General features: G+C 44.0%; 1 protein-coding gene across 9 annotated transcripts in view; it reads left to right on the top strand.

Annotated features, from left to right (window-relative positions):
- SUSD1 (sushi domain containing 1) overlaps positions 1-15029 on the top strand; it is a 175239-nt gene that overhangs the window by 92534 nt on the left and 67676 nt on the right. For 7 of the 9 annotated variants that reach the window (XM_053656378.1, XM_037152682.2, XM_037152687.2 and 4 more), the window contains exon 15: positions 2193-2232. In XM_053656378.1, the coding sequence (XP_053512353.1) occupies positions 2193-2232 (40 nt within the window). Of the gene's footprint in view, positions 1-2192; positions 2233-4772; positions 5048-10681; positions 10776-11122; positions 14630-15029 lie in introns of those variants that run through there. The other 2 variants (XM_037152683.2, XM_037152686.2) reach the window with 2 other exon arrangements.

Raw genomic sequence — 15029 nt, forward strand, 5'->3', positions numbered from 1 at the left:
ATGTCTTCAGGGTTCATCCATGGTGTGCATGTGTCAGAATTTCCTTCCATTTTAAGGCTGAAAATATGTCATTGGATGAGAATACCACACCTTGCTTACTACCTCATCTGTAGATAGACACTTGGGTTCCTTCCATTTACTGGCTGTTATGAATAACGCTGCCATGAACATGGGCATGAGAATATATCTTTGAGTCCCTGCTTTCAGAACACTTTGGTATATACCCAGAAGTGGAATTTTCGCATTATATGGTAATTCCTTTTTAATTTTTTTTTTTGAGGCGCTGTCATGCTGTTTTCCATAGCGGCTGCATCCTTTTACATCCCCCCCAAGGGTTTGCACGCTGTCATTTTCTGCCTGTCCTCTCCCTACACTTGCTGTTTGCGGTTGCTAATGGCCGTCCTAATGGATGCGAGGTGCTGTCTCATTGTGGTTTGGGTTTGCGTTTCCCTGACGATGAGTGATGTTAAGTGTCTTTTCATATGCTTTTGACAATTTGTATATCTTCTTTGGAAAAGTGGTTAAGTCCTTTCTCCATTTTTAATTAAATTATTTCTTCATGGAGTTTTAGGAGCTCTGTATATTCTGGATATTAATCCCTTATGAGATAAATGATTTGAAAATATTTTTGTTCTATCTGTAGGTTGAGTTTTTAATCTTTTGATACTGTCTTTTGAGGTACAGAAATTTTTGATTTTTATGAAGGGCAATATTTTTTTTTGTGTGGTCCATGCCTTCAGTATCATGTCCAAGAAATCACTGCCCAATCCAATTTCATGAAGCTTTTCGTCTATGTTTTCTTCCCCCGAAACCACAATGTTTTGATTACTGTAGCTTTGTAAGATTTGAAATCAGGAAGTGCGAGTTTTCCAAGTCCTTCATGCCCCACCTTTGTGCATCTGTCCCAATGAATAGTATTACCATGCTCCCAGTTGCTAAGACAGAAATGTGAGAATAATTGTCTTCTCCCTTTTTCTTATCTTCTTATCCAGTCCATCATCATATTATGCCAATTCTATCACCTTAATGCTCTTTAAAATCACTTCCCTTTCTTCATTAGCATTGTTTAGCCTTCAACATCTCTTGTCTGAGTGTCAGTTTTCTAACTCATCTTCCTGTCTCTTGTTCTGCCTATCACCTTTCTCCTACTATGGCCAGAATGGGTTTTATAAAATACAAGTCTCATCAAGGCACTTCATTTTAATGAGCTCCCTTCTTCACCTGTCCCTGCCAGTTTCTCTCTTTTAATACACGCTGTTCCCTAGTAACTGCCTTGCTGGGTGTGGCCTTTTTTCCTTCTCCATTGTCTTGCAATACATCCTTCACTGGTTACTCTTACATATTACCTTTTATCAGATGGACTTGATGCCCTTAGCATCAGGCAAAATTTCGTCACCGTCAAAACCTTATAGGCATTTTAAACTTTCCCCAGAATTTTTCAGTGCAAATATTTTGTGTCATTTTTTAAAATAAAGTAAAAATGCCCAAGGTTGTCACTTGAAAGAGGATCTCATTTGAAGTTGGAAAATCTTCCTCTAATCCCTGCTATTCAGTTTCCTCTGAGGAATATTTTGCTGCATTTTATCATAGACAGTAATCTCAGCTTTCCTAACCAACAAGTATGCATAAAATAACAGCAGTGGGGGAGGAGAAGAGAAGGCATTCCATTCCCGTGAGTCCGTGAGTCTCTCCGACCACAGATGAGCTTTCATACATGTTCTTTTTGCTTTCTTCCTGGCTCTTGGCTACATTTTTTGTAAACGTGGTAACCAGATAAATATTACCTAGATAGATGAAGTATTAATCTATGTCCGTAGTTCTCATTAACCTTGTCTATCACATGCATCAAAGCTTCCTGCTGAACCTGGATGGGTCCTCAGAATCTTTTTCAGCATCATTCTCCAGGCGGTCGATGCTAGATGCTCAGAGCTGTGTGTTGGTGCCCCGCAGCACATGCGGATTCCTGAGGTCCGTGGAAACCTGTGGAAGTGCGCCCTGGGGTCACTTGCCAGTCCACTGGCCACTTGGTGATCATATGACTAGGTTGTAATATGTTGGAGCTAGACGAGACGATGAGATGTTGTGGTCCAAATTAAGGGCTAAAACCCTGAAACTTGGAGGGCTGAAGCGCGCTATTTCAGCTGGCAGCATGTGTCATCTAGTTAAACACGTTGCTGTGTTTTTCTTTGTAGGTGAGAAGATGCTCCTGTGCAGTTTGGGCTCAGGTGAAAGGTAAAACCATTTTTTTTTTGCCTCAAGTGCTATTCTCATTTCTATGTCCAATCTGCAGCATCAAGTTATGTCCGTGAGATTTCTTCTGAGATTATCACAGGTGACAGAAACCCATCTCCTATTAGCTTAAGCAAAGCCATAGTTGAAAAGCATGGGGTTGGGGGCTGGGAGCTTATGGAGTCCCTACCAGAGCAGCATTCCCAGGGCCCCAGGGACTGGGACTTTGGACTTGATGCCATGAGTGGGGTTCTCCCTCTCTGTCTCTTATCTCTGCTCTGCTTCTAAGTGTGAGTTGGCCTCATTTTCTTTGATGATAAGCCGTATCATGGGGAGGGAGGTGTACCAGCTGCCCCAGCATAGCAACCTGAGTGGGAACAGAAAGTTTTTTGATTCAGGGCAAGAGTCTTTTCTCTTAGGTTCTGTGACTATCTGTTGGACGCATCACTGTTAATAGGAGATGGGGTGCTGTGATCTACTCCCCTTGGGTCTGGGGCTTATTCATATGGCCAGTTGGAGGCAGGCCAATGTGACCGACAGCCCCACCAGGGTCTCAGTGAGTGGGGGACATGATCCCCATCAGGAGAAGAGGACAGAAAGACATGGTGGCAGGCTGAAACAAAGGGCTGCAACATTCCCCTACTTTCCACCATTTGGCTGCTTAGCGTGTACACACACATACATATATACTATTAAGAAAGATACCCTCCAGTAAGAAAATGGAATTGCCCTCCATATAACCAAAAACAGAACCCTGGTGGAAGATAACTCAAAGATGAGTCTGTTACTACACCTAGTTCCAAACCAAGACTCCTGGGCATAGTCCGTTCCTCTTGATTTAATCCACATGTGCTTTTCATGATCTGTTGAGTAATCCATGACTAAGTGGCAACTTCAGCCATTCTCAATCCACAGTACGTAATCTGAAGAGAAAGACACTAAATGCTCTCACTTAGAAAGGAGGAAGAGCCCTGGCCGGTGTAGCTCAGTGGATTGTGCGCAGGCCTGCGAATCAAAGGGTTGAAGTTCGATTCCCAGTCAGTGCCTGGGCACATGCCTGGGTTGTGGACCAGTTCCCAGCAGGGGACGCAGGAGAGGCAACCATACATTGATATTTCTCTCCCTCTCTCCTTCCCTTCCGCTCTAAAGATAAATACATCATAATTAACAGGGAGATAAAATATGGTGCACTGGTCAGGGGGCCCGTAACAATGACCACAATGCACATCGACAAGAAGAGCAAGCCTCCCTTCCCTGGCAGAATGGGCCCCTTGGCCAGTCAGCTGGGCTGCCTCGGTCCTTCTGCCCCAGCGGAGAGTCCCCTTGTCCATTTCCCCCAAAGCCACACCTGGGCCGGGAGGAGTCGGGAGGAGCTCTGTGAGGGCTGTACAGTTTAAACCTGCTCCCCGCCCGCAGCTCTCCCTGCAGGGGAATTGCCTTGGGGACTGAGCAATGCCCTTCCTCGGTTTCCAGCCTGGGATTTCCCTAGCGGTGCCTTTCTTTCTTTAAACCAAAAGGCAGCCAGCCAGCGGATTTGATTCCCAGAATTCTATTAGTTTGTAGCTAATACCAGAAATCTTGTCAAGTTTATGACCTTTGAATCTGAACCTTTTCCTTGTGGTTTATGAGTCCCAGCGACAGGCTGAGGAATTCTGCCCTTAGCTCGCAGGCTCAGTTTAACCCCTTACATTCCTTCCCTTACTCAGAGCAGCATAAAACAGCAGGCTGGAGGGGTGAGGAAGACGAGATACAACTTGGCTTCCAGGAGGATTCCAGCAAATGGCCTGTTACGATGGGGGATTCCTTACCCTTTGAGTGCAGGGTGCTTAGCAGGAAATGTTTGAGAGGGACCTGGGGGATTAGGCTTCTTTCTTTTGTCTGCTTATGCCCTGAACCTATTTCACCTCTTTTTATCTCTATTCACTCCAATTTCATCAAGGGTGGAGGACTTGATTTTTCAGCTGGGAAGGCATGTTACCTGACCACCAGCATCTTTGATGACATATTGTTAGGCCACCAGGGCTTCTCTCCTCTCTCATATCTCCAACTCCACTGACATAGAACTGGCATATAATTAGCGTGGCATTGTATATGTTTAAGATGTACAGTGTGGTCATTTGGTATCCATGTATATTGTGAAATGATTATCCCAATAAGGTTACTTAACACCATCAACATCTCATTATATATATTTATGTGCGTGTGTATGTGTGTGTGAGAGAGAGAACATTTAAGATCCACTCTCCTACCAACCTTCCAGTTTATAATACAGGATTGTTAACGATAGTCACTAGATCCTCAGAACGTATTCATCTTATAATAGGAAGTTTGTCCTCTTATATCAGCATCTCTCCATTTCCCTGACCCCTTAGCCCCTAGCAACTACCATTCTATTCTCTATTTTGATGAGTTCACCTTTGTTGGATTCCGCATATAAGTGAGGTCATATAGTATTTTTCTTTCTTTGTCTGACTTATTCACTTAGCATAGTATGTGAACACCTCTCCTAACAAAGATGTGTGCTATTTCCTTTCCATGTGCAGACAGGCTAAGCGCCCTTGCTTGGGTTTAACAAGGGCATAAGAAACAAGCATACATATCAGCATTGGGACATTTTTCTGCCAGTCTGTTTCCTAAAGCTCAAAGGGTGAGAATGGAGTTGCCACAAAGAAAAGAGTTGCTTGTTCAGAAGAATGGGGCTGCTCAAGTGTCCCGAGCAGACACAGAAACAATCGCTTCCAGATTTCACTGCTTTCTGCAGCAGTTTGGCGTGATTGACAGACACTCGAACTGGACAGAAGTGGCCAAAGAGCTGGCTGCATTCTACTGTGATTAAGTTAAACAGGAAGGATTTTGCCTTGGAAATATCTAAGTGTCTTTTCCTCCAAATTAAGAACTAACATTGAGAGCAAGTTTGAGCCCTTGAATTCAAACTCCTGGAACAGAAGTGGAGGTAACAGAACACCCACAGTTATGTCAGGATTCTGAAGAAAATTCTAGCATGTATTTTCCGGTGTACATTATTAACCTGGGCTGTGTACTAACCTCTGGCAGTTTCTTCTGTGAATAAGAGAAATCGTTCCATTCCACTCGTGCCAAGCAACAGCCCCATTCTTGACCTTGCCCCGTCATGAATCATGGTGTTTACCTTTTGCAAAGTGACCCTAAACAAGCTTTGTGATGATTACCAGGGAAACAGCAGTTGGTTTGATGGGAAACGCAAAGGCCTGGGCTCTCTTGCCCCAGATCTGCTACTAATCAGCCGAATGTCTTTGAAATTATATTTAACTTGGCTGATTCTCAATGCCCTTTCCTGAGATCCCTGAGATCCCTTCCAGCCACAAAGTGCTATGAGTCTGTGATTTCTTGAGTCACAAAGGGAGGTCATTTGATATGTGTGAAATGATAATAAGCTATAATCAGGGAACATTCTTCAGCTGTAGGCAGAAACCTCTGAGTCAGTGACCACTTTTTCTCTTTCAGCCCACATTTTACGCGTTGGGCATGCCTCTCTGATTTTAGTATTTCCTGTCACCATTTTCCACAATTCTGCATTATTTTTTAACCCTGTTTCCGAGGCCTCAGTTTGACACCAATGTACCTTTCTTATTGCACTTCTCATTCTTCTCCGTGCAAACTTGAACACCAGCTCTTTGCTGGATACAGCCTCTGCCTTTTCTCCTTAATGTCTTTGCTCATACGATTACATGCTTACTTCCACCTGCACCGCCCTATGCTTTATTGAAATCTCACCTGTTCTTCAAGATTAAGTGCCTTCTTCTTCCTGAAGCTTTTCTTTTTTCTTTGTGGATAACATTTTATTTTTAAAAGTATATTTTATTGATTATGCTATTACAGTTGTCCTAATTTTTCTCCCCTTTATCTCTCTCCTCCCTGCACCCCCACCCCACCCTCCAGCATTCCCCACCCACCTCAGTTCATGTCCATGGGTCATACATATAACTTCTTTGGCTTCTCCATTTCCTATACTATTTGTAACCTCCCCTCTGTCTATTTTGTACCTACCAATTATAATTCTTATTCCCTGTACCTTTTCCACCCATTCTCCCCTCACCCCCGTATACTGATAACCGTCCATGTGATCTCCATTTCTATGATTCTGTTCCTGTTCTAGTTGTTTGCTTAGCTTGTTTTTTTTATGTTTGGTTGTTGAGAGTTGTGAGTTTGTTGTCATTTTACTATTCATATTTTTGATCTCTTATTTCTTAGATAAGTCCCTTTAACATTTCATATAATAAGGGCTTGGTGATGATGAACTCCTTTATTTTGAGCTTATCTGGGAAGCACTTTATCTGCCCTTCCATTCTAAATGAAAGCTTTGCTGGATAGAGCAATAGTGGATGTAGGTCCTTGCTTTTCATGACTTTGAATACTTCTTTCCAGATCCTTCTTGCCTACAAGGTTTAAGAAATCAGCTGATAGTCTTATGGAAACTCCTTTGTAGGTAACTGTCTCCTTTTCTCTTGCTGCTTTTAAGATTGTCTCTTTATCTGTAATCATTTTTTTTAATGAACATGCTTTTTTTTCAAAGATTTTATTTATTTATCTTTAGAGAGGAAGGGAAGGAGAGAAGGAGAGAAACATCAATGTGTGGTTGCCTCTCGTGAGTCCCCTGCCAGGCACTGGCCTGCAACCCAGGCATGTGCCTGACTGGGAATCAAACCACAATCGTGTGGTTCGCAGGCCTGCGCTCAATCCACTGAGCTATGCCAGCCAGGGCTCCTTATCTGTAATCTTGGGCATTTAATTATGATATGTCTTGGTGTGACCTCCTTGAGTCTAACTTCTTTGGGACTCTGTGCTTCCTGGCTTCCATGTCTATTTCTTTCACCAGATTGGGGAAGTTCTCCATTATTTTTTCAAATAAGTTTTCAATTTCTTGCTCTTTTTCTTCTTCTGACACCACTGTGTTTCAGATGTTGGAATGTTTCAAGCTGTCCCTGAGGTTCCTAAGCCTCTCCTCATTTTTTTTTGAATTCTTATTTCTTCATTCTCTTCTGGTTGAATGTTTATCTCTTCCTTTTGTTCCAAATTGTTGATTTGAGTCCTGGTTTCCTTTCCTTCACTGTTGGTTCCCTATGTATTTTCCTTTATCTCACTTTGTATAGCCTCAATTTCTTCCTTTATTTTGCGAACTAATTCAATCACTTTTTTTGAGCATCCGATGACCAGTGTTTTGAACTCTGGATCCTATAGGTTGTCCATCTCTTCATTGCTTAGTTCTTTTTCTGGAGTTTTGATCTATTCTTTCATTTGGACCATCTCTCTTTGTCTGGGCACACCTGTTACATTATAAGGGGTGGAGCCTGAGGTATTCAGGGCCGGGGACCCACGTCACTACGTTGTGGCGCCGTGTCGGGGGGAGGGGTCCAAGAGGGAACAAAGCTGCTTGTTCTGCTCTCGTCCCACATTCCGCCACTTCCCTTGCTTACCACAAGCAGATTGTGTCCTTTCAGGTGCTGATTCCCAGGTAAGAGGGTTTGTGTATGATCTAGGACTCTGTGTGTCTCTCGAATGGACGCTTTTATGAGACTGGGAGTCTCTCCTACCAGTGCAATTTCCACAGGTTTTTATACTCAGAGGTTTTGAGTCTTTAATTTTCTCTGCTGAAACCCTGGGTTTTGCGGTCTGTCTCACTCCCCAGTTGTTCTTCCTCGCTTATCCCCAGGCAAATGTTGGACCACTGGGGTCCGCCGACCCCTGCCTGGCCCACGTGGTCTGCCGCCTTGCCGCGTGTGCTCTCCTCCGCGCGGCTGCGGGTCTCTGCTCCTTCTACCAGCCTGGATTAATGTTTAACTTCTTGGTTGTGGGGCTTCCATGCAGTTTGATTTTCTGGCCATGCTGGTTGGTTTTTTGTTTTTAAATTGGTTGTTATCCTTTCAGTTGTGCAAGGAAGTGAAACACTTCTACCTATCACTCCATCTTGGCCAGAGCTCTCACCCCTTTATCCTGAAGCTTTTAAATTTGCTCCACGGACAGGATTTCTATCTCTTCTCTTTAGCCATTCTGCCACACTTTAGAGCAACTAGTCCACTTGTCTTTTCTTAGGGAATCTCAGTCCTACAATGGCAAGGAACTGACTTCAGCCCATAACCTGAAGGAGCTGGGAAACAAAAGTTTCCCGAGTCCCCACAGAGAAACACAGCCCATTTGACATCTTGACTGCAGCCTTGTAAGACCCTCAGCAAAGGACCCAGTCACAACATGCCTGAACTACTGACCCACAGAATTGTGAGCTCATAAGTGGGTGCTAGTTGCTAAGTTTATGGGACTTTATGAAGTGGCAATAGAAATTGAATTCAATAACGCCATATATTTTGTTCCAATATATTCATTCCTATGCTGATTCTTAAAACTCTACTGTTTTAATATCTACCGATTGAAGTCACTTCCCCATTTATTTTTCTCCAATTTCTAATTCAGCCACACATCTCCTCCTTTCATTTTATAACGTAGTTTCTTAAAATGTCAAGGTCTTTTTCTTCTGAATACTAAATGTAGCCAAATAATACAAGGCACGTTTTTCTACAAAGTCTCCTGACGACACTTTCTGAGATAAGGAGTCTTGCAGGACTTTTTAGCAAGAGGTCTATTCCACGGCTGCTTTTGCGGGGGGACAATGACTGCCGCGTCTCCAGGAGAACCACACTGCTCTTAACCTGCTCGTTGAGATCTGGGTGGTGCCGCTCCACAGAACTTTCTGTAGCTATGGAATGATTTTAAGGCTGTGAGCTCCGATTTCGCGGCTAGCCTGATACTGATTTGAAATGTGTACTAGAAATTAAGTGTTTAAAATAGCATGACAAAGAAACTGAATTTTCATTTTGATTAATTTAAATGTAAATATCCACACTGTGGTTAGTGACTACCGTATTGAACGGTGCAGATTACATGACAAAAATGTTAAGTACCTTGAACTACTGTCCAGCATGCCTCATTCATTGGCAGGAAACAAGTCATCTGATGAGTTTTGAGGATCTCCAGTCCAGGGGCTACTGTTTTTCCTCTCAAGCCCCTTGTCTTTCCTGGTAACAGATCCTTGCTTGCTGTTTTCAGCTGTTCCAAAGCACTGCTGGATGATCCAAGGGGCAGGCTAAGCACATCCCTGGGGTGTTAGTAGAAGGAGGTACAAAATAATGAAATAATTTGATATTTCAACAGTGACAGCCCAGCAAATCATCTGTCAAATTTGGACTTGGTTTCACTTTCTTACATCTATTCCATGGCTTGGTGATATTTTTATTTTTAATTCTATACATACAGAGTCAGCCCTTACTATCTCTTCAATGTCTGGTAGCACCACGTCACACAGACTTTTATTCTTCCAAAGAGGAATTTAAACTACTGTAGCCCGAGGCCCCATCCCCACTGGCCTATGGAGCAAAGGTCAGGGCCTGCATCCCTGACTTGTAGGTGGGAGGGGCCCACTCTGCTACAGACAGAGCAGTCAGATACTCAGGGGGAAGGCATGGTGCTGTGGTCAAAGGCAAAGACTCTGGAGGCAGACAGTTTGGGTTGGAATTCTGGCTCTGTCCTTTGCTAGCTGGGTGACCCTGGGCAAGTTTCTTAACCATTCTATGCCTCAGTTCCTTAACTGTAACATGGAAATAATAATAATGGTACTTGGTGTACTATTATTATTCTACCTGTTCCTATCATTAGAGTACCCACTGGGTGCTTAAGAAAGGTAATTAGAACAGTGCCTGACACATAGGACATGTGAAGTAAGTGTTTGCAAATTAAAACAAGACCATTGGTTTAGAGCATGATACTCTGATTCAGTCACTGAGCCCAAATGTCCAACTCAAACCTGGGTATTTTCACATTTATAACAAGGGATCTCCTGCAGTTGGCATGTGATATTTGGAATATTTCTACTTCAAATAGAAACATTTATCTCTTTCAAAGGTCTTTTACATCAATTTTTGTATTTTATCCTCATGGTAACCTGCTGGCCAGAGCTGGGCAGTACCACTCATGCTGAAGTGTAGGGAAAATGACAGATAACTGTCCAACAGAGGGGATTTGTTTGCTATATTCACCTACTGGAGCTAACTGTCACTTTTCAAGGAGAAAATTCAAGTGATGTCAGAATGACTTCTCCCTCAATGCAAAGGAAACCTGCCTATAAAAGTCAATCAAGTGTAATTGACTTGAGAGAAGACCAACATTTGTACAGTGTTTGGACGCTGGGCAAGATCAGTTTTTTCACTCCGTTGCAACCTGAATGTTTCCTGCTTTTATGCTTCCTTTTTTAGAAATACCCTGGAGCTGAGTTGTACTGAGGCCCTGCGTCCTCCGGGCAAACCCAGAGGGCAAGAGGCACTCAGGGCATTTTGGGGGTGGTTTGTTGAATGGGGCCAAGCTCGGGGTTAAAACAGAGCAAGCCCAGCTGGCTATGCACCTCTCAGTATGTGGTTTTGTCCCACAGATTCGTCGCTCACGCTGCAGCAGATGGCAGGCGTTGGGCTGGGCTCCATGGCCGTTGTGATTGTCCTCGCATTCCTGTCCTTCTTAGCAGTGTGGTATGTGAGACTGTTTTTGAGAAATGAGTGGAGCGGTGGGGGATGGGGTCGGAGTCAGGAAGAACAGCTGGGATCGAGGAGGATCAAAGTGATGCGGTGGAGGGCGTTCGGGGCTCAGGGGACACTCAGCAGGCCGAAGGCATGAGTCACTGCGCCTTAGGGTTGGGGGATGCGCTCCTGTCTCAGGAGAAGAGTGAGGTTGGTGATGGCTGCCCTGGCCACTCACAGAGTCTTCATGGCTGATCTCTCGTGCAGCTTCTCGTGCATGGGCATAGGTTACTCTGAGGGATGCACTGTGGGAAAACCAAAGTGTGTCAATGGCCTCTCTTTTCCTCCTCCATGTCTAGATTGCAAAAGGGTGCTACGTGTGGCAGATGCACTGCTGTCGGGGCAGATGTTATGACAGCTTCTCAGGTGCCTGCACACAGCACCTTCTACCCAGGTGTGTGGCGGGGCCTGCAGACTTTCCTCGTTCCCCGCTTGGCTCCATTCCTGGATTCAAGATGGGGCTGTCTCTGTGGAGCCCCCAAAAGGAGGAAACTCAGGAATTGCTGACGTCTTCCCTGCTACACGACCAGTCCTGTGCCTATGAACTTGAGACCCTTGATATACAATGGAATATTGACCATGGGCTACTGATCACATGGGCTGGGCCTGCATCGTCTTCTGAGTGATGCCTGAGAGACAGCTAGCTCCTCTGGATGTTGAATGCAAGAGGGTCTCTGAGTCTTATTTTGTAGCATCTCTATTAAATAATTCAGAATCTATTCTCTTACAATAAGCAATGAGATAGACTTAAGTTTAGGTTCAAATTTGACTTTATGAAGGAGGGCATTGGCATGGGCAAACTTGTCAAACACTTTAGAAGCAGCCCTTTTTCTAAAATTAATTGACAGTTAGTTAGAAAATATACCAGCCTGACCACTTTAGTAAGTTCCCCGCCATGTCTGTTTGGTACAGTTCCACTAGTCTAAAGTATTCAAGAGCTGTAAATGATCATCCCAGTAAAAATTGTCTGTGAATTTAGACAATTCTTCTCTGGCACATGAATATTTATAATAGCCTTCGTTAATTTTTTTATTAACGAGGGTCTCATAAAAACACCCTGTGCCTCCCACTAGATTCAGTGGCCATGTGGTAACAGCAGGCTGAAACCATCTCGAGCCCATAGTAGAGCCCGAGTGTTTACAGGGACAGGGGAACAATGTGGGTGACAAGATCAGTCCTTTCATCTGCAACCTCGGTAACCATGACCTCGCTCTCTCATGAGCCCTGACCCATTAGGTGTCAGCTGTCCTGGGCTGCCTGTCACCGTGTTGAATTTGCAGATGCAGTGTAGTAGCTTTGACTTTTAAAACCCGAATGAGTATTCTTGAACTTGCCTTCCTACCCCATGGTGTAACTGCCAGGCTCAGTAGGAAATGAAAAAGAAAGGCAGAGGCTTGTGATTTCTCTAAGTACAGTTTCTCCTCCTCCCGCCCTTCCTAGGCCTGGAGAAGAAAAAGCACGGGTGAGGCGACAGGAGCACAGTCGTATTGTACAACTTGCGGGCGCACATATAAGAACGTGGTCCCGGGATCGGGCAGTGTTGCGGTCCTGAGAAACAGGGACAGCCTTTCTACCTCGGTGGGCGGGGCATTGGTGAGGGGCAGATGTGGGGACCCCGGGCTCGGAAGCAGAGGAGGAGACAGTGGGGACAGGCGGAAACTGTCCGTGTAGTTGCTCCACACTGGGGGTTTCAGCCCAAAGCACAGCATTCAGTTGGGGAGAGTCAGAGAGGTGGAAGTAATACCCTGCCCCCTTGGGGGCTCAATGCCAGCCGTCAGGCCCTGGCCCCCGCCAGTATTAGGAATAATTGTCTTTTGTCCTCTGCAGTACACTACCTCAGACTACAACTTAGAATCCGCATTAGAACCATTCTTGCTCTCATCTCAAGTGAATTATAGAGTAGATAGAGCTCGCAACTGACTAATGCAAATAGCTTTCTACCTTTCATTTCTATGTGCAGCAATTCAAACTCATGCTATTTTCACAGCTCAAATTAAATTTGGACTCATTCCTCATTATTGTAATAGTACAGGGTCGGATCTCTTGATGAGTAAGGGTTTTCCTCAAAGCCTCCTCGATCCCAAGAGAGAACCTAAGCCTTCTCCTCTCCTCCTCCTGCTATTCCTCCTCCTTTTTTTTTTTTTTTTTTACCAGTTCATAAACACCATATGCTTCCATAGCCATGCCCTCCCTAATTTGCAGCTCTGGGATTAACTGCCAAATAAGCTACAGTTGTCCACATGGAAACTTAGCATAATTGTCATTGAAAAAAAAAAAAAAGAAAGAAATCCCACTTGCTTAGCATCAAAAATTTCTAGTTAAAAATAACTTGACTATTAAGTAAAATGTACTTTTGGATGCAGTGTAGAAATTCAAAAACAGTTCATGCCAAAGAAGTAAAATAGAAGAAACATGGTCTTTGTCACTTCTTCTGAATGTTTCAAATGATAACACAGAGTCACTCAGCGTTAACCCTTAACAGAAGCAGGGGCTGAGCATTTACGCAAAGGATGTGCTATTTTTCTGCCGTTCTGTCCTAATAGTTTTCTCGTAAATAGGAAGGCAGCTTTAATTTTCCTAAATTCACCTGGTAGCTTTACCACCACACTGCTTCGTTTCTTTCCAAGTGGATTCCTGGCGAAGTGGGGAGGGCGTCGCAGGGGACTAACCGTGGTCTTCCTGGGAGCACATGGGTCTTTCTGTCACTGTCAGAGGACAGGTCAGGCTGTGCCCGGAGGTGGGCAGTGAGTGCCACTAACTAAAGCTGGGTCCTGAGGCGGGGACGGAGGCAGCTGCCTTGGGGACAGTGTGTAGACGTGAGGACTAAGATCCAGTCTCAGCTCCCTTCTCGACGGGGAACCAAAACTGGGGGGTTGCCCAGTTATGGAGCAGACGGTTCCCTGGCTGATGGTGGGTGTGATCGTGTGTGTGCATGGTTTTTACTTCTCTCCACCGTCGTGTTTGTTTGTGCACGTTTTTTCATTTCGTTCTCACAGTAGTTCTGTGGGGCGTAGTGGGAACGACAGAGTGACTGCGTCCCCACTTTAGAATGGAGAAAGGGATTCAGACAGATGCGTGCCTTGAATCGTGGGGCTAGGACTTCTAACTGCAAGTCTAGTTCCCATTCCCGGGGTTCGATAGGCCTTGAGCTGATGTTTACACAGCCCTTTGGTTCTTGGGAGTGTCAGGCCTTTACATATCCTTCCTATCTGTCTGCCTGTCTGTCTGTCTATTTATCTATCTATATGAACTAGTGCCTTTACTATAGTATAGCACATGCCATTTTATACCTGTCTTTTCACTATAAAGTACTTCCCCCCATCACAAACCACCAAATAGTGGATGGAGGTTAATTAGGGGAAATAGGTCACAGTCCCCCTCTGACTCAAGACCTGAACTTGCAGGTGAATACTTAAGACCAGAGCCGAAGTAATGACCTTGAAATTGCATATTAACTTTGAATAAAGTTAATTTTAAAGAAAATAAATAAAAATATAAGAATCCAAAGTGCTCCTTTTTTATTGCTAAACCTCTTTCTAAACCTCCTTCTGTGTTTTTATTCTATAGAGTCCAGTAAAAGCAATGCCTGGTTGAGTGTTGGTGTGATCATTTTTAGGTTTTGTTTGAACATTTCGCCTAAAATGTCATAGGGTGTGCTTAAGTGCGATGTTGTTGTGTTACAGAATTACATGCTTATGATTTTGTAATAAAAGGTTTTATAATAAAAAGGCATTATTTGTGCCAGATCCTGTATTTGTCTAAGAAAAACCCAGCAGAAGTGGGAGAGGAACAAGGGTGTGGCTTTTCCTGTCCCCAAACTTGTGGGCTAGCGACACCATGAAGCATATCCAATAAAAAGGAATGCATGCTCATTGCTTTAGAAAGAAAGAGAATGAACCGCTTGGTGATGTGTGTGTGCGCGGCTGTTCCATACCCACACTCTCTGGCGCACCTTTTCCTTCCCCCCTTCCTTCTTTCCTTTTTTTTCAAAATGGGGACAAACTATGCATATAGTTGTGTAATATGCTTCTCTGATTCCTCAACATACCCTGGACACATTTTTCAGGGTATAATGATTGCATTGAAAGTTTGTACCATAATTCATTTCATCACCACGCTATTGTACATTTACAGTGTTTCCAGACATTGACTATCCTTATACAATTCTGCATAATCACATGCAAGTTATTACTTAGGCTAAACTCC

Source organism: Artibeus jamaicensis, unplaced genomic scaffold (assembly GCF_021234435.1).
Source record: "Artibeus jamaicensis isolate MK-2021 breed Jamaican fruit bat unplaced genomic scaffold, CSHL_Jam_final scaffold_1964, whole genome shotgun sequence".
In the NCBI taxonomy this organism is placed as follows: Eukaryota; Metazoa; Chordata; class Mammalia; order Chiroptera; family Phyllostomidae; genus Artibeus; species Artibeus jamaicensis.